The sequence below is a fragment of the Stenella coeruleoalba genome (assembly GCF_951394435.1).
Source record: "Stenella coeruleoalba genome assembly, chromosome: 5".
In the NCBI taxonomy this organism is placed as follows: domain Eukaryota; kingdom Metazoa; phylum Chordata; class Mammalia; order Artiodactyla; family Delphinidae; genus Stenella; species Stenella coeruleoalba.
This window is the reverse complement of record NC_137150.1, coordinates 68,209,854-68,229,623: the sequence shown is the minus strand read 5'-3', so window position 1 is coordinate 68,229,623 and position 19,770 is coordinate 68,209,854. Positions and strand designations below refer to the sequence as shown.

At 38.5% G+C, this 19,770-nt stretch overlaps 1 protein-coding gene across 2 annotated transcripts in view; it reads right to left on the bottom strand.

Moving 5' to 3' along the window:
- Positions 1–19,770, bottom strand: part of CCDC50 (coiled-coil domain containing 50) — a 64,415-nt gene that overhangs the window by 31,641 nt on the left and 13,004 nt on the right. For both annotated transcript variants that reach the window (XM_079923281.1, XM_079923282.1), the window contains exons 2-4: positions 6,429–6,491; positions 5,448–5,574; positions 2,415–2,505 (exon numbers count right to left, since the gene is read on the bottom strand). In XM_079923281.1, coding sequence (XP_079779407.1) covers positions 2,415–2,505; positions 5,448–5,574; positions 6,429–6,491 — 281 coding nt within the window. The remainder of the gene's footprint in view (positions 1–2,414; positions 2,506–5,447; positions 5,575–6,428; positions 6,492–19,770) is intronic.

Here is a 19,770-nt window from a genome sequence, read left to right as displayed (position 1 = left end):
CCCCTTTCTAATTTCACGCTTATCTCCCTATAAGAGAAATCAGAGTTGTTGTAAGGGGCAGAATGGTGGGGAAAACACCTGGCAAGAAAGCAAAAAGGAAAGAGCAACTATTAATTTAATATGTGGCAGAGACTTTATATACTTAATTTTATTTAAACTTCACAACAGCCCTTTGGGGTAAGTGTGGAGTTACCATGGACTTCTTCAATTTGGAACCTGAGGCTCTACCTGGTTAAGTGAGATGCTGAAAGTCTCAGCTAAAAGTTAAATGGATAAGATTCAAACCCAGGATAGTCTAACTCCAAAGCCTCTGTGTTCTATGTTGTGTCACAGTACATCCAGGTCAGAGGCAGTCAGTCAGGAGACTGAACTGTACAGACATTTCTCTGGCATCTTATTGTAGCTTGGGACCAGTCATTTACTTCTTCAAGACTTAAGTTCTTCATCTGAAAAATGCAGTTATTCACTACACTACACACTTTATATAGTGTAACAATGAGATTATTGTGACTGCTATTTAGATTCCACATGCGTAAAATAAAGTATTTTGGTTTCCCGAATACTGTTTTTCCCCGAATGGGGTGGGGGGAGGGGGGGAATTACAGGACACCAGTAGCATTTATAAGACGCCAACTTCATTACTCTGTGATATTTAAAATAGAAGCTTTTCTGTCTACAAAACATAATCACTTCTTTCAGTTGCCAGTTTCATCTCCAAGGCAGTCTTGACTATAGAGATGCAACACATCCTGTAGTAAGAAAGAGCTCCTGTGTTGCTAACAGGAAGGATGAAAAGGAATCCTTAATTCCTACTTACAACTCTGATCATCACATAATCATGGTTTGTTTCTTAAAGAAATAGCTAAATACACTCACACCAGGCGTCTCACACTCACCTGGCATTGAACAAGGAGTTCCAGAGAAACAAGGATGGCTCAGTGGAGGAACAGAAGATGCAGGCTGGTTCACTGATAACTCTGATTATATCTATTTAATAGGGTGATCGTATGTGCCAGTTTGCCCAGGAGAGTCCCAGTTTATGTACTTATTAATAGCACCCACTTTAACCCTGAAAAGTATTTCTGAGTATGCAAAATACCATATGGTCGTTCTACTATTAAAAATAATAAATCATTTTTTCCTTATTATTAATCAAGACAATGGGCAAGAACAGCACAATACGTGTAAAAAAAGCAGACAGAGAATCAATGCAAATTGAAAAGGAACCATTTGAAAGGCTGAAAACATAACACAAAAGCAAGTAATCATTAAGCGCAAATTCAGGTCTTCTCACAAACCATATACTACTGCTAATTTTAACCATTTTCAGCTTTAAAAACAACACAGTTTAAAAATATATACAGAATCAAACAGACCATTGTTTTGAGGCAGCATATCACAGGAGAGTGAAACCATTAACAAAAAAGAATGAGAGCAATGAACAGTCCCTGACTCCTGTTCAGGCTACACTCAAGGTCTGCTCTCCCTAAAGTTGTGGGAATAACCCGCAGACAGACACCCAGTCTTGAGCTGAAGCGTCCCTTAAAAATTCATTTATACCAAGAACTTCAGAGCATGATCTTATTCGGAAATAGGATCTTTGCAGATATAATTAAGAGGAGATCATACTGGATTAGGGTGGGTCCTCAATCCAATGACTGGTGTCCTTATAAGAAAACAAAAGGACAAAAAGATACAGGGAAGAAGGCCATGTGACAATAAAGGCAGGGACTGACATGATGCAACTACAAGCCAAGGAATGCCAGACAGCCAAGAGCCACCAGAAGCTAGGAGGAGGCAAAGAAGGCTCTTTCCTAATAGGTAGCATGGCCCTGCGAACATCTTAATTTCGATTTGCAGCCTTCAGAACTGTGAGACAGTAAAGTTCTATTGTTTTTTTTGTTTTGTTTTGTTTGTTTTTTGCGGTACGCGGGCCTCTCACTGTTGTGGCCTCTCCCGTTGCGGAGCACAGGCTCTGGACGCGCAGGCTCAGCGGCCATGGCTCACGGGCCCAGTCGCTCCGCGGCATGTGGGATCCTCCCAGACCAGGGCACGAACCCGTGTCCCCTGCATTGGCAGGCCGACTCTCAACCACTGCGCCACCAGGGAAGCCCAAGTTCTATTGTTTTAAGCCACGTGTGTGGTAATTTGTTACAGTAGCCCTATGGAAACGAATTCACAATTTATGTCAAATTATCCATTATCATCTTTTAAGATTTCACCACTTAAACAACTGGTCAAAGGGCAATAAACAGTGGTTCATGGAGGGCGACACTTGGACTATGCACCCCAAAAGGGGAGAGTTCTTCTGCCCATCCAGCAACCCTACACTGAGCCCGTGAATACAGAAAGTCACAGCTCTGGAGCTGAGCAGCCCTCCTCTGTGGGGTGGAGGGGCATTAACTAAGTTGTACCTCATCCTTCTTCTCCTGAATGCGTCGTCTCTCGGCCTCAATAGCCAGCTTCTCCTGAATCTCCTGAGCAATTTCACAGTCTTGTTGTTCACTAAAACACAAAGGTGAAAACAACATGAATAAAGAACGTAAGGAATGATTTTTCCTAAACACAATTTCCTGAATACTCACTATGAGCCAGTGCATATTTTTATCTCACTTAATCTTCACAATAATGATGCAAAGAGGTTGATATTGTCATATCCTACAGATGAAAAGACTTGAGGCCCAGAGTAGTGGAATCATTTCCCTAAGATTGCAGAGAAAATAAGTGGTAGAATCAGAATGTAATACCCAGACACTACAACGGAAAGCTCCAGGCTTTTTCTATACTACCATATCACCTCACCCTACTGGGGTCGCTTTACAGAGACAGGCATGTTCCCTCAAAGGAGATGTATACTATGAGAATAAGGTCCACAAATAACCAAATACGTACAGAGTATGCAGGAAAAAATTGGGAGTGAGTTCACTAAAATGTCAATAATACTGTGGCCACCCAGAGGTGGTGGTATGACTTTAAAATGATTTTTATAAATTTTTTAATTAGAGGCATTTTTTTTCAGTTTCAATAAAACTTTTAAAAAGGGGGGAAAAACCCCAATGTATATTCCCTAGCTTTAGGTCCCAGGAGAAACCTCTGTGGCTGATGCCAGTTTTCTTAATACTCTGGCCACTAAAAAGCCCAAACGTTGTAATATGGCTGCTACCACAGTTTTGTTTTGTTTTGGCGTTTGTGCATTCAAAAAGATTCAAACAACACCTGCTATCATCCAGGAACCATGCTCAACACTGAGGATACGAAAATAAATATATCTCCATCCTGCACTCAGAAGCCCACAGTACATTTTGGTGGGAGAAACGAGACAAATCATTTTGGAGGGAGAAATAGATCCTTTAAAACAGCACCTAGGAAACAGGGGTTCCAACAGAAAATGGGGTTTGGATCGCTCAGAGATGGCTACAGGTACACCAGTCTTCTGGCTGCAGATTTCAAGAAAAGTCACTGGGAAGCTTATAACTCTAGAGTGTGATAGTGCTGGGGAGCCAACCTTTACACAGCCTTTACAACCTTTAACTGCTAACTAGGAGAGAGAGAGCACGTTTAGAGTTCACTATCTAAAAAGATGTTGGAACAAAATTACAATTGTGGCTTATATATGCAGTTCGTTTGCTACACAAATATTTCCTCTTATTCTCCCCCTGCCAGTTGAACTTAAAGTACTCAGTTAATCTAGTCTTGGTTGTATATTCCATGTTTAATGGCAGTCTTTTATAACTGAAAAGTGTTGGGTGTTGGGGGCAATATCCTAACTTCTCTGGAGGAATCAAAATCCATACATTCTATTCTAACAAAACTGAGGCGATGAAGACTATTCTCATTTGTATAAAGAACTGGTCACTTTCAACATGTTGGGAAATAGATGTAGGTGAAAGTAGAGGTGTGCACACGTGGGGGTATGTATGCATGTGTATAACGCACATACAGGACAGAAAGGGAGGAAGGGAATACAAGACAGAGAACACAGGCCAGAAGCAGAAATGGCAAGCTTTTTTAATCAGTAGAAAAATCACTGGACAAGATGCCTGGAGACCTGATTTCCAGTCCTGCCACTGTTAACCAGTGAATCATGCACTCTTATGTCGTCTTATCAGCTATAAAAGTTTTTGGACTTAATGACTTCATATTACAGGTCTAACATTCAAGGATTCTGAACCATTCAAACCACAGAATTGAAAATAAAAATATACTCATTTTTTATTTCCATACCCTCTTTTCACTTACTTTTTTTTTTAACTTACCAAAAAGTGTTTATTAATCTAGTTTTAAGAATATGGAATGTTTCACAAATTTGAGTGTTGCTTTGGCAAACGCTCAGAGTTTATTTCCCCTGAGTCCCTTAAAGGCAATGGCTATGTTTTATTCATATCTGTGCTCTCTGGTGCCTTTCATGGTGGCAGAGTTATTAGCAAGAGTCAGTAAGAATGTTTATGTACAAAATAAGGAAGCTGAAAAAAATCACGAATAAAGTCCTCTCTGAAAATAATAAAATAGAAAAACCCTTCCTCAAAGGCAGCAAAAATAATAGGCTATCCTGTTTATTTAAACATGACAACTAAAGTAAATAGAAGGGTCCCTTCACTTCCTCCTTTACCCCTTCCTCCTCAAAACAATTTTGTGGTTAAATCCACCATTAGAGATTTAGGTATAGGAGCCTCTCTCAAAGAAGAAATGTACTCTGTGAGCCTTTAAAACATTAAAAAGAATAAAAAGTCATTGTGCTAGAAGAGACCTTAGATGTGATCTCTCCATTTAGGAGGAGACAGAGAAATAACTTTGGTCAGACACTGAAGTTATGAAGAGGACTAAGGGTACGATTCAGAGCTTTCCAAAAGATTCTGCCTCTACTTAAAAAGCAAGGGGTTTGGGACTTCCCTGCGGTCCAGTGGTTAGGACATGGTGCTTTTACTGCTGGGGCACAGGTTTGATCCCTGGTCAGGGAACTAAGACCCTGAAAGCTGTGCGGCACAGCCACACAAAAACAAAAGCCACGGGTTCGAGGAAAATAGGAGTAGCAAACACTGCTAAGAAACAATAAAGGAACCCAACAGACCTCATAAAGTTCTTTGACATCCAGTATTTCGCTGGATTCCCCCCAAAAGCCCAGGAGGCAGAGGGGACAGAGATCATTTGCCCCCTGTACAGGTAAGGAAAACTGAGTCAGAGAGGTGGACCAAATGACTCAAAGTCATCAGCGAAGAGTGTTGAGTCCACACCAGAAACCACATGTCCCAAAACCTAGTAAAGTATTCCAACAACAAAGACAATTTTTTTAATTCAAAGAAAACTATGGGATAGTCACTGTAGGATTTGTAATCTAATAGTGAAAGGAATCAGAGGACAGATGGAGAGTCCTCTTCCCTGCCCTGGTTGCTGACCCCACAGAGAAAACCAGTCCGGGCATGATGCCCTCCCAGTCCCCAAGTCCTCACAGGGCTTTGTAGCGCTTCTGCAGCTGAGCCTGAGCTTTCAGATCTTCCTCTTGAAGCTGCTTAGCCACCTGGAGATCATGCTGGACCAAACGGTTCCGCTGAACATTCGATGCCAAATGATGCTCAACTGGATAGTAAAATTGGAGAGAGGAATTATAATGCTTTGGCTTATTAATGATAAACCTGATAATAAACTTAAGAAGAGCCTTTCCATTGAAAAGGGCTTCACATCCATCATTTCATCTTATGCTCTAAATAACGCTATATAATATGCAGCACAGGAATTATTATTTTCATCTTTGCATTGCAGAAAAAGAGAATCAGAAAGGTTAAAGTAATTTGTATTGGGCACAAGATAAAACAGTGGCAGTGCCAGGACTTCTACTCAAATAATCTAAAACCAGGGCCAGTGCTCTTTCTGCTCTACAAGTTGCCACCTTATTTATAAATACTATTTCAATACTGAATTTTTATACTGACACATGAATTAATGATTCACAAATTACAAATTCATACTTACGTACTTCTGTATAACACATATAACTTAGATTTACTATTCATGAGTACATACATAAAAAATTCAGAAAAATCTACAATCTAGACACCGCCCTCGCCTGGGAAAAGATGTTCAGGCCTCCTATTCTAGGGGAAGGAACCCATCCCTCTGCCAGCCTTCTACACACTCTCGATGCATGTATAACCACTATCTCCCTCCTATAGCACTAAGGCAAAGGAAATGGTTCAAGTCCCTCTTTTCCTCTGATACATCCAACAGTCTTCTCATCCCTAGCAGCTATCTGACTTCAAAACACCCAGAACTTCATTCTTCACTGAGGTGTCATTTGCCTAGACAGATCCGTCAGGATGGATGGGTGATATAACTCGATGACTCTGTTTTCTCCCTGCCTCACTCTGAGAAATCTGCCTCAAGCTACCACTAAAAAAGAAAACTGAAGGAGCACGCAGAGGGCTATTACTCACTCTCTTGTTCCTGCAGGCTGTGGGCCAGGGTGTGGTCCTCCAGGACAGCAAAATCTCGGCACACTGCAGAGGATGAGGGAGAAGGGCAGACAGGAAAGCTCATTAGTAGTACTTTAACATAAAAAGAAAAAGATCTTGTTCAGGACTTCAAAGACTCCAACCTAATATTTTAGGATGATCAACTTTATAACTCGCAATGCACAAAACAGTGACTAGTTAGTATAAAGTCTTCATTCACAAAAATCCACATAGTACCTGCTCAGGGCCAAGAACAAGGTGTCACAAAGTAATGGTTAGGTCCCTGGCCTATGGAAATTAATCACAGAATCAGAACGCAGAGGCCCAGAAATTCTAACCCACTTCTATAAAGGACTGCTGTAATAATAAGAGACAAGAATGTTTCACATATTGCAGCTGAGAAAAATCTGAGTTTTTACATGGTCAGAGGAGTTAAGCCATCTGGGATTCACAGGATCCTTTCCCAGAGACTTATGTGTATCCTGGTGCTCTTAAGGAAAAACACACCTTTCTTAGTCCCTTAGGCAGGAGCGGATCTCTACTTTAAGTGAGTCACGTTCTTCAATGGGTCCACACCCTCAGACACGAGTTAGAACTGGTTCTCTAGGTCTCTCTAAATATAGAGCTGCCTAAAGAGAGCCTGCAAACCAAAAGACAGTGGGAACCTTGGAGGGTACCAGGCATCTGCCCCTAACTTTGCCTCCATCTGGAGAGCCAGGCAAGAGCGTTTCCTGAACTACTTTCTTAGACACGAATAGGAAGAGATGGTCTTAAAGGTCCATTCCACCCCAAACTGTAATTTAAACTTCTGCTTCTTAAAACAAACATACATATGAAGGACTCTTATCATGAAAAATGCTGTTTTGTTTGTTTTAAGGACGTGTAGTTTAGGTGATATATCCTTACTCTATTCCAAACATGTACGTCACATTAAAGAGGAAAGTTCCCAAAGCCTCAGACTATTGCAATGTGTAGGACTTATGAAACTGTCCTCTAGGGCTTACCAGAGTTTACAGATTTCTTTCTGCAGCTCTGACTTTGTCTGTGAAGACATTTAATTAAAACAGAATGAAAAAACATTCCTTTGCCATTCTTAGCACTTATGTATGTTCACATACAGATTCACACAGCCCGGTCCCTCGCTGAGAGATAATGCAACGAAAAAGCAGGCAGAGCTTGGAGACGTCAAGGTTATTCTGAAAAGGTTTTATGATGGAAAAATCATTTCTGCCCCCAAATCATATTAAACCGAATATGACCTACTTAGCCCTGGCTCAAATGCAACTACAAAACCGGCAATTTCAATAGAAAGTCCTGTTCTTTTACATCCAATATATTCTCAGCAAATTCTAACAACTTGAGGCCCAGGTCAAAGTTCCCCAATATTTCACAGAATGAAAGTGCTTTCAAGAAGAGCTAGTTAAACCTCTTATTTAACAGGTGAGGAAAATAAGGGCCAGAAGAAAGAAAGGGCTTATGAAGGCTGTAGACATAGTTTGCCGGTGGCAGGGCTGGGAGTCAGTTTCTCAGCAAGCAAGAGCTCTTCCTGCTCATGACAACCAGCCCTCCTGGACTCTGGTAAACCACAGTCGGAACAGACCGAAAGAAGATATTCTATACTGACCGACATGCATTCTCTAAAACACTTAGCTGATTAACATTAATTAATTAAATGTCTAAGACACGTATGGATTTAGTTCACAAAGAACAAATATTCAGAATGAATATTTTAAAAAGTGTAAAAGCCACTTCAATTTATGTTATTAGAGCAGAAAGGTATGCCAAAACAATATATTTTATATGCTTTTAATATTATGCTGAATAAAATAAAAATTATAAAATTACTACAGTTTTCCATGTGAATAACTGCAATATTTTCACGTTTTTTGTTTCAGTCAGCATGACATTAAAAATATAATGTTTATGGATACATATACCTGTAGTAAAAATACATGGTCTTAATATCTGGCACTGACACAGTGACCCCCTAGAGACACAAGCAAAGGGGCAGGTGTGCCTTGACTATATATATGCTGTTCCACTGCTTTACAAACAAACTAGAGAAGACTGAAGGAAGTGAGGCAAAATATTAACATCTATTCAATTTAGGTGATAGGTTCCTGGGTTTCTATATTTTCTGTGCTTTTTGTAATGTTTTACATATACTGCACTTAAATTCTACAGCTAAATATAAAAACTTTTAAAATTCACATCTTTATTTCATCAGCAGCACATATAAACCATAAACATGATGACACATTTGACATATCATAATACACCAAGGAATTTATGAATTTATGATTGCCTTAATAATGACTCTTAATTATTTCTTAATATGTAAAAAGCAAGGCTGAAGTATATTTAATTATTGTGATTTGACCCTGAATCTTATTACGGTAGAGGCTGAATTGGTACCCACAAAATATGGGTAAGGCCTGCACTAGAAAAGAACCTAGAAGATCTTCCGTGACTACAAAGATGTACACACACTCATACACGCACAGGGTTGTATTGTCAATACACAGATTTAGCCCTTCAAAGTTTACTAAAAACTTCCAAATATATCATCTCATTTATGCGGAAATATTACTTACTTAATCCATAATTTCCTATGCATCCACTCTAGTTGCTTTCAAAGTCAGCCCCTGTATTCTTTGCAATGCTAATCTAATGCAAGCTGGGAAAGTCACACACCCAGCCACCTTGCAGATCAGTAACCCGTTTGGGAATTACAGAAAACAATTCTCAGCCAGGACAAGTTCAAAGCCAGGAGCTTTGCTCCTCCTCTAATCCACTCTACTTTGAAGCAAAGGGCTATAAACAGTACTGAGAATAAACAGCATAAACTCATCTCACTACGTTTCCAGGCAGGCACATTTAAGACGAACTACTGGACCCTGAGCTTTTATCCTGCCACTTCTCAAACTTTTTCCCTCCTATGTTCACTTTCATTCACCCTAATCTCAGGTTATCTTCTTGCTATTAAGCCAACCCCATCATTCTCCATTCCCATCCAGCCCTGCAATCTCTACACCTTCCACACAGTTAGTGCTGGATGTAGCATAAATTTAGTAGGACTTCAGGAGATGCTCATTAATAGAAAAAATGAAGAAATACTGGTCAATAAAGTCAAAGAACAGAGTTCCATAGACAGGAGGAAAACAATGTTATGAATAGAATTAAGCTCTGTCGTTACTGACAGCATCACAGACTTGTAAAATTTTTCAGACATTCAAGTAAAAACTAGCAACCTCTCCCTTTCCCATGAAAAGAACAGAGCTTTAGTGATTTTTAAAATCCAGATATGTACATATATACAGTGGATTCGTTTATATTAAGGCAAGCAAGTCTCAGGAATGGGAAGCAGGATTTATATATCTCCCACCTATTTTCCTTGAAGAGAAAGATGATTCTCATTCATCTGTGGATCCCTCTAAATAAACAAAGAGCACAGTACGCACCTAGTAAACACAGTTATTCAACAAACATTTGCTGAATTCTATTATTAGGAGGAATAAGTCATTTACAAGCCATCAAGAAGGTGGAGTTGACAGAAAGGTAAATAAGCATAATATAAAATGTAATAAAGTTTATAAAGACCTATAGAAAATTCCTTGAAGGCATAAAAGTGGAGCAGTTGTGCTTGTTATGAACTGGGGGTAGGTGTAAGGAGTGGGGGTGACTTGGCAGAGCTGTACCAGGAAACCTTAAAGTAGTTAACATACAAAACCAACCTCAAAGGAAGGTTAAAACTCCTAGGGCAGAAGTGGTAAGCGTTCTTAGCAGAGGGACGAACTAACTCTATACAAACTAGAAGATGAGTGAAGAAGTCATTCCTGTTTTGTCATTTTTTTACCCACATCCCCAGCTTTCTGAAAATGAATGGCTATGAAAACTGAGCAAGCTTCCTCCCACATAAAAATGCCTGGGTGGGGCTTCCCTGGTGGCGCAGTGGTTGAGAGTCCGCCTGCTGATGCAGGGGACACGGGTGCGTGCCCCGGTCCAGGAAGATCCCACATGCCGCGGAGCGGCTGGGCCCGTGAGCCATGCCGCTGAGCCTGCGCGTCCGTGAGCCTGTGCTTCGCAACGGGAGAGGCCACAGAAGTGAGAGGCCCGCGTACCGCAAAAAAAAAAAAAAAAAAAAAAAAAAAAAATGCCTGGATTACTAATATATTCACTAGAAACTATTTCTTTCAACTGTGTCTGTATTGCCTTTTATGTTCTGGTATAATTTTATGAATTATTCTGTTTTAGTGTAAATGCTATTAGTAGCAGATGGAATACATACTCACTGCTTTGAGAGCTGGGTTTATGCTTACTTTTCTTTGTTCTGTTCACATGGGAACACCCTCTATGAATGAGGAAGATGTTCCAGACACAGATTTTGTCTTGAAAAGTTTGGTAATGACAGGCAACTGCAACTGACATTGATATAACACTTTGTAGGTTACAAGGCACTTTCACACTTATTCCTCCTAACTGTCGGAGGGTCTGAAGGTTTTTATCAATATCCTCATTTTATTTATGAGGAAACTAGGCTCAGAGAAATAAACTGGCTTGACCAAGATAACCCAACAAATGAGCAAATGAACTGCAAACCAACCTGAGCTCTTCTGGCCTCCAATATTTCTGCTCAAAGAACTCCTAGAAGAAATGGGCCTATGTTTAAGTATGTCAGAAAAGAGTGATATTATTAAATACTAATTAAAATAAGACAAATATGCAGTAGTTTCTTTGAAATTGAGGATGAAATAAAATTTAGGTAAGGGTGGTACATGTGTTCAGAAGGTGGGTTCCAGGTCCTAAAACAGAGCAATAACAATGGACATAGTTTACTTTGTCTCACTATTTCCCAAGAAGTCTCTAGCTATCACGGTTGGCCTGTGTTCACTTCTGAAAAGCAAGGACAAAAAAATTTTGCACAGTATTTCATAGATGACCTGTAACAAAAACCCTAGGTAGTAACTGCAGTGGGAAATTCCAAGGAAAATCTCCCTTTGGGATCTAACAACTTTCCCCCATCTCCATCCAAAATCAATGGCTTTTCTTCCCTTTGGTAAGAGAGCATTAATGAATTCTGACTAATGTGTCTCAGAGTTGTTAAAGACAATTTTAACTAAGAAATGATAACATAGGTAAAACCCCTAAGCCTTTGTCTGCTGACCTACAAGAGAAATGTCTCGCTAACCTATTAAAGAAGTCTCTTCCCTTTATTAAAAGCTTTAATAAAACTGCCTCAGTAGAAGAGAAATGGAATGCAGGTAAACTGTGAATAGACCTCATCCTAATGCCAAATCTTCCACCTCCTCAGCCCCAGCAAAGTTTATATATAGGGACTAAGATAACATCAACATCACCACCACTAACACCAACACCAAAACCAGTCTCCAACCCCATCACCACCACCATCAGTGGGAGCTTCTTAGAGATGCTCAGCTATGGAATGGAGACACTCTCCTAACCACCTGCCCCAATTATGAGCCCCCAAAACAACAAACACAGCTTTGAGCCCCTGGTCACTCTGACAACTGAAATTTCCCACTTTCAGGCAGAAAGCTGAAAACAATTAGAATAATACCCAAGTAATGTTTGAGCAATTAATTTATTAGGGATAAAGGGTAACTGAAAGGTAACCTTTGATCCTTCTCTGACTTTTAGTGTCTATAATTTCCATCTTGTCGAAATGAACAAAACTGAAGTACAGTATGACAGAGGAAATAGAGTGGCACCTAATTTTGGCTGATGCTAAAGAGGTAAACAACACAGGTGTTCCATACTCATTTACTTTGTTCCTAGTTAAAGTAGCCAATGGGTGGGCTACTTTTCTGATCAAGTCTCCAAATGCCCTGTTCTTTCCAATATACATACTATGGTTACTCCATCCGTCTCGGAGATAGAAGACCCTTCTGAGTAGAGATCTATAAAATAATTAAGTCAGATCCACCTTCCTGTACTTATTGTCCTTAGTATAATTATCCCCCCTTACTAAACTACCCACAAAGTACACACAGATTTCTGCAATTCCTTTATGAAAGACAAAGACTTTCATTCCACATATTGTACAAATGATTGGGGCATCGAGTATCATTAACCACTGTTTCAATTGTTTGGGAATTTTTATGGTTATTGGTTTTGGTTTATGTTTTTCTTGGGTGGTTGGTGTGGGTGTGAAACAGAGAATGGGGGAGTCTTGCAAGTCTGAGGGAAGTTTAGTCACCATTACACAGATGATGGGCTTAAGAACCCTTTTCTATCTGCCAGTGGTTCCTCTCTACTCTCAAAAACTTCATAATCAACCTTCAGAAACCTCATTCAAATGTTACTTCTCTATTAATCCAATCCTATAGGACACAGAACCAAAACCATCACAACTGATACTCTCACACACCCAGCAGATTTACTTATGCTTTTTTTTCCCCCCCAGTGATTTCATAATATGTAGTAAATATAACACTGGAGAACTAATCATACAAATACATGTACTCATTTGTTTCCCCATTATACATTCAAGATCCTGAAAGGTAGGAAAAATCTTATGGATCATTTTCTCTCCAATATTTATCTCAATGCCTGGGATGATGATTTTCAAATAAATCCTTGTGGAAAGGAGGGCTCCTGAGAAAAATGATGACTCGTATAAATGATGCACCATGAAATCTTGCATGTCCACATTCTCCAGTTTACCTAAACAAAGCTAAGAAGCTGCACATCTACCCACAATGCCTTAAATGACAGCAAAGGGTTTCTGTTCCCAACACCGCAAATTTCAGATGTATTATAATGGAAAGGATAATTACCTGATAGACTCCTAGAACACCTAGAAAAGTTGTACACTCAGGCAGGTGGTCAATTCTTGGTTCCTTTAGATGACAATTAAGTACATCACTCAAAATGGCTCTGAAAGTTAGAATAACATGCCAAGGATCACATAGTTAAATATGTGGCATTTCCAAGATTAGACCCCAGGGCTATGAAAAATGTCTGTATACATGAGGACATGTTTATTAAGCTAAACAGCCTGAAAGGGTACATAGGATGTATGTGGCATTTTAAAGCAGAATGCACTGTATGCTAAGGTGCTGGCATGAATTTTCAGAATCTGGAGCTAGTCCCCTGAGCTATTTGTTTGATAAAACTGTCTCATGTCCTCAGAAGTCCTCTATAGTTGCAGGCTGCCAAATAGTCCCGAAAATTAGAAAATGTTAATAAATTAATTATAAGGTGAATGAAAAACATCAAGGATGACAGAACCAAAAAAAAAAAGTAGGAGGAGAGAGAAGTCCTGAGAAATCTAGCAACAGAAAGACATTTTCAGGGTTAATTACCCTTCCATCAACATTACAAAATGATAGAAAGCTCGCCTTTTCATAAAAAGCTCCACAAAGACCAGAACAGTATAACCCAGGATTTTCTGCAAAGTTCTACCAAATATCTGATCTGCTAAAGTCACCACCTTGGTTAGAAGTCTAAAATGTCTTTGAGCATCAAGAGGCTTTAATCCAAAATACCTCTGAAAATAATAAAGGCCCTGGATGACAGGTTGGGTTCCCAAGTTTCCTCAAATATTTCTAAATTTCAGTCACTGTTCATAAAAAGATGCTGATTCATCACTTTCTTAAAATTATAGAAATTGACTATCAGAAAGGGTCTGAGTAGTTGTTAAGTCCAGCTTTATCCTGTCCAAATAATCATCTGGACTCCTCATAAATATTTAACCACAGGAAGCCCACTTCCTTTCAACACAGTTCCCTTTCGGGTAACTGTAAAATGGTCTGTGGAAGGACAAAACCTGCCAATCTAGAGGTATCATCCCTGGTCCTAGTTCCAGCCTCAAGAGTGCACTCACATTCCCTACAGTGTATGTGGGTGTTTTGTACAAACCACTGGCACTCTTCAGTCTGTTGTTTTATACACACGATAGATGACCATCCACATGGCATATTATATGGGCTATATGCACAGGTTAAGTCCTGAAGGTACTCGCCATGATATGGGCAGAGCCCAGGGCTGATTTCTGAGCCTTTCTATAGTGTACACTGACTACAGCTGAAATATTTGATTTTTCAAGTTAAATTTTATTTAGAAAATACTAGAAAAGATAAACATCAAAATCTTAACATTGATCAGGTACTGTGGGACTATAATGTAGCTTATTTTCCTTCTCAAACATTTCTATATTTTCCAATTTATCTACCATGAAATGGAATCTTATTATTTATAATCCCTTGCATAACATTTTATAATAAAAAATGCATGTTTTTAATCTAATTTAAGCATCTAAACAGTGAAGCAGCAAATATTTACTACAGGAAAAAATAAGTTGCAGTAGCAATGTTATGGATTCAATTTAATTATACTGTTTCCTTAAGGTTAGAGAATAAGTTCTTTTTTTTTTTAAGGAAAAATGTATGCTAACAAAAACAAAGTCTACGTAAGACCCCAAATTTGCATCTGATCTTCCTGAGAACCAAAGCAATCAGGGAAATGTGAAAAGTTGTTCAGTTCTCATTATTGTAAAGGAGAAATAACACCAGTTCCTGACTGGAGAGAAATGTTTTACTAGTACCAAACACGAAAGCAAGTTCAGCCACCATGTTGGAACTTAAGTAGAAAACACTGAGTTATATAATGTACTACTCAATAGTTCAAGCATGAGTTTTAAACACGTGTCTACATACACACAAACATATGCACACACCTTCAACAAAAGAACAAGACTGAGCTCAGTAAGGAGACATTTTAAAAAGCAAAACAACTGATTTAATCCCAACATTTAACTCTGATGCAATTTATCAAAATAGGTTCCTGAGCTTTTGTTTTCCCCTAATCCCCCCAATTCAAAGTTAAATGAAAGCCCCAGTAACCCAAACCACTTGTTTGGCAAGGAGATATATTATAGCTAACCACAGACACACTAGATTGCAGGCAAGTGGGTTTTGAAAATGCTGAGATAATATAAGTCCTCAAATCAGAAGTACTACTTTAATATCACAGACCATCTGCATCATTATCAGAGACCACAGAGTAACTGGGTAACTTATTGGAAAAGTGAAAATGGCTGAGTTAGAAATTTCCATCGGACAGGGTAAAAGACTGAGGGTGAGAGGAATACTGAAAAAGGGAAGGAAGGTAGCAGGGTGGAAACAGCAGTTTTTACTCATCCTGGTAGAACTGCTGGATAGAGATAAGTCTTTCCATTAGGAAATATCTGACTCAAGTTTTCATAAATGATTAAAAATACCCACAAACACAAACAACCTCACAAGCTTCCTGGGCTACAGGCATAAACTTTATGGACTGGTGCTTTGAAGCCAAACCTTTTTGTGTTGGCAGTAACAGAAGAAAAAAGTTACCCAAGGAAAATTACAACTCTCCAAAACCCCAAGTGAGGTGCATTCACATGGTCCAATGTTGGATGGAACACATACTAGAAAAGACTGCCCTAAACTGAACCAAATCTGTATGTTCTATCCATCCATCATTATTCTATCCACTAGGGTCACAAAAATTTTTTTCACACTATATATGGTAGCCACTAGTCACACATAGCTATTTCTTTAAATTAACCAAAATTAAATTATAAAAATTCAGTCTCACGAAAAACATTTTCAGTGTTAAATAGCCTTATGGGGCTGGTGCTTACCATTATGGACAGTGAGGGATACAGAGTATTTCCACCTTCACAAAAGTTCTGTTGGACAACACTGCCCTAAACAATAATCACAGTATGACAGAAAGGACAGTGTCAATTTAGACAACCGGACCACTCAGCAACATTTAAAACCAGTTTAATCGTGTGTGTGTGTGTGAGAGAGAGAGAATGCATATTTATATTTTAACCAACAGATATAACTCGCTTTGCCAGTATGGACAACCAAGGGTCCTGAATATATTTTTAGCCTTGTAGTAGCTACAACCAAGGGTCCTGAATATATTTTTAGCCTTGTAGTAGCTACTGATTTAACTTCAGAGTGCATTATTTCTCCTATGCTTCTTTTTTCTCAGCCTTAAGGTGGTGGTAGTTTTGCTAACCTCAGCCGGTTGAAAAGAATAAGAGTTGTACATCTATCAAGTAACCACTGTGCAGATACAGTCACAGAAACAAAGTGAACAAACGTCCTCTTGGAAAGGAAAGTGAGCTGTTAATTCAATATAGTTAAGGGAATTCGATTCTGTGAAGTACAACTACTACTGAATAACCTAGCAGATCTCTAATACCTTACAGATCATTTACCAAAGAACTGTGGATTCTCATTAGCAAATTATGCATTTGTGAATTTCAATTGGCATGTAAAATTAAACTGATCATAATCAGAGGAGCCTTCTCCTAAAAGTACTGTCTTTGGTGCCTTCCTTAAATAACAATTACATTTTACATGGGTGTTCCACTTCAGAACAATTCAGGAATATATGAATTTACACAGCAGCTAAACACGTAATTACTCTTACTATCATAAAAATGATTAAAAAGGAAGCACTCCTGCTTTAAAATGATTCAGTTGATTTCTAAATAGATTTATAAAATTTCATAATTAAACATAGAAAGATGACTATCAAAATTACACTTAGGAAAAAATGAAACTCTTAAACAGTGTTAGAATTCTGTAGTACACTGCACAGAGCATTGGTAATGAGATACTCAGTGAATACTTACTGCATACAGAGGTACTACGGTATAACCAAGAGTAGTACGCTTACCTAGATTCTAATCCTGGCTCTAACACTCACTAGATGAATAATCTTGAACAGATTAATATCACTTACATTTGCTCCCCTGTAATATGAGAGTAATAATAACAACTGTAAGTACTTAAGCACTGCAGGAAATTTTCTTTTTTAAAAAAAGTACTCACAAATTATTCTGATGGAGATAAACCTTCTGTGTAGAAAACAACAGACCACTGATAACCACAGGGGTCCTCAAAAGGGTAAAAACCCTTAGACAAGCAAGTAGCAGACAATTTTTTTCAAAGCAATTTTCCACTATGAATATCCTGGTAGTAAAAATTGCTTTCTTTTATTTTCACCCCATGTATCCCTAGAGAAACTCCGACCTTCTGTCCCTCTATTTGACTGGCACTTTTCCTGGCACTTAAGCCCACAAATGGTTTGGCAGCCCTCAAATGGTTTGGTTTCTCTGTTTGCCTTAGCCTAGAAAGAAAAGCCACCCATCTCCTTAAACCTGGGTAGGATAAACCCAGTCATGCCCATTAAAACCCAAAAGATCACATCAAGCCAACTTAAGTACAAGTTTACACCAAGGGAAGAAAAACCATTTTGGTTTATTGGCTTCATATGACAAGTTTCCTTAAGTACTAGCTACTGCAAGTTCTATTTATCTTTGAACTTTCAACTTCTCTTCTGCAAGTAGATACTTTAGCTAGCACTTTCTTTCTTATTAGGATTAGTAAACATTTCAATTTCAAAAGATTGAGAGTACAGTAATACTCAAAATTTAAAAAAAAACAAACTTAAAAAATTGCTCATGGGATAAGCAGGTATGGGAAAAATATTCTCTTACAATCTTGTTCCCATAAACCAAATGGCAACACTCGCAGTTCCACTGTGGTAACCATCTGTCAGAACTCTACACTCATTTCCAGTAATCTTGGATAATGTAAATCTGAAAGTAGGCACATAAAATAAATGGGCAAGTCTTGAGACTTCTGGAATTCTACTCTGATATGCTGCCGTATGCTCAATAATTGGTCATGTTTACTGACTAGATTGTGTTTTTCTAAAAGGTATCTTGAGATCATGGGTACATTCCTAAGATCAACTCAGTTTTTACACTTACTAGGGGAATGCCTCCCCAGAAGACCAGGAGATTTCTCTTACAAGCAGCTTATATTAAAAGCAGATTTTGTCTCCTAGAAATACTCTATACAGAAGAAGGTAATGACCCAACAGCAAACTGGAAAAAACAAGCCTGTGTTCCAAAGTACACCCAGAAACGTCCTAAGCAGGTAACAGGGAGTTGTGCATAGATTTTAAGAAGGGATTCTGTCAACCACTTTGGTTCTCCATGTAGTTCATCAGAGGGGATATTTTACTTTATTTCTTTTCTTTTTGAGAAGGAAACCTGTATTCACCTTAGTGGTATTTAAGTTAGATGTGAACTTTTGATGGTTCTCTATTACCAAAGAAGGTTGGACACTCAGTGCTATGGGAAGAGAGAAGCAAAAACTGAAGTTTAGTAATAAACTCCAATAAGAAAGAAGCTGAGATTTCTTCAACAATACAAAAGGGAACAGAGGACATAAAATGGCATGATGGTTCTGATTTGGATTTTGCCTAATGTTTAAAGAGTATTTCAGAGAAGAAAAAACAACTTTGGAGCTATACAGATCAGGATTCAAATATTGCTTTCTTATTGGCTAAAAGATCTTAGGCAAGTTATTTGATCTCTTTGAGCTTCAGGTTCCTCATCTGCAAAATGAGGATAAATGTTGTGAGGACTAAATTAGGTAAGTGAAGGGCCAAAGAAAACATCTGTCACTCAGTAAAAGGAAGTTCAATAAATGGAACTTCCAATTATTACTGGCATCATCAGAGTTAATGAATTCTTATAATTAGTTATTTTCTATTAAGTACTTCTTTTAGTCAGGTCCCACTAAGTCCCTGATTAACACAGATATATCACTTCTGTAGTATAGAATCTATAATGGAATAAGCAATCACTACTTCCTCTTATGAATGTATGGAAATGTTTCCTGGCAAGGAATTACAATATAATCAACAGTTGACTACATTTCAATAGCTCTTTCTAACTTCATATGTTTTCCCATGAGGGAGAACATGTTTCCTATATGTATGCATTGTGGGCCTGAGTTAAAAGGAAATCAATGTGTCTAGAATGTTTAATAAGCTCCACCACTCCAAACTTTTTTCAGTTGAATGTCCCGGATTAGAAAGCAAAGTAGAATTCTATGTGAAAGTCATGTAATTATAGTTTACTAAAATAGAAGAATCATCAAAGTATCACCATTAAGAATGGTCGGAGAGTAGACTGTTGAGAAGAAGTGCAGCCATCAAAATCTAAACAAAATATTAACATGTAAATTTAAAATACAGCATGCCTAAAACCAGATGAATTTTCCTAATTTCTGTTCCTTGAATACGCTAGTAAAAGCTTTCTGCCAAATCCACATGGCATTTTGGTATCTTACTATAAGAAATATAGATATCTCTTTCCCAATTTATAGAAATATAATGGTCTTATTGTAGCATATAAGGAACAAACAGGTTGAGTAAAAACAGCCCAGTTCCTCATTCCAGATACCGGTCAGAATTGTAGTTCTGCCTCTGTCAGCAGCTCACCAAG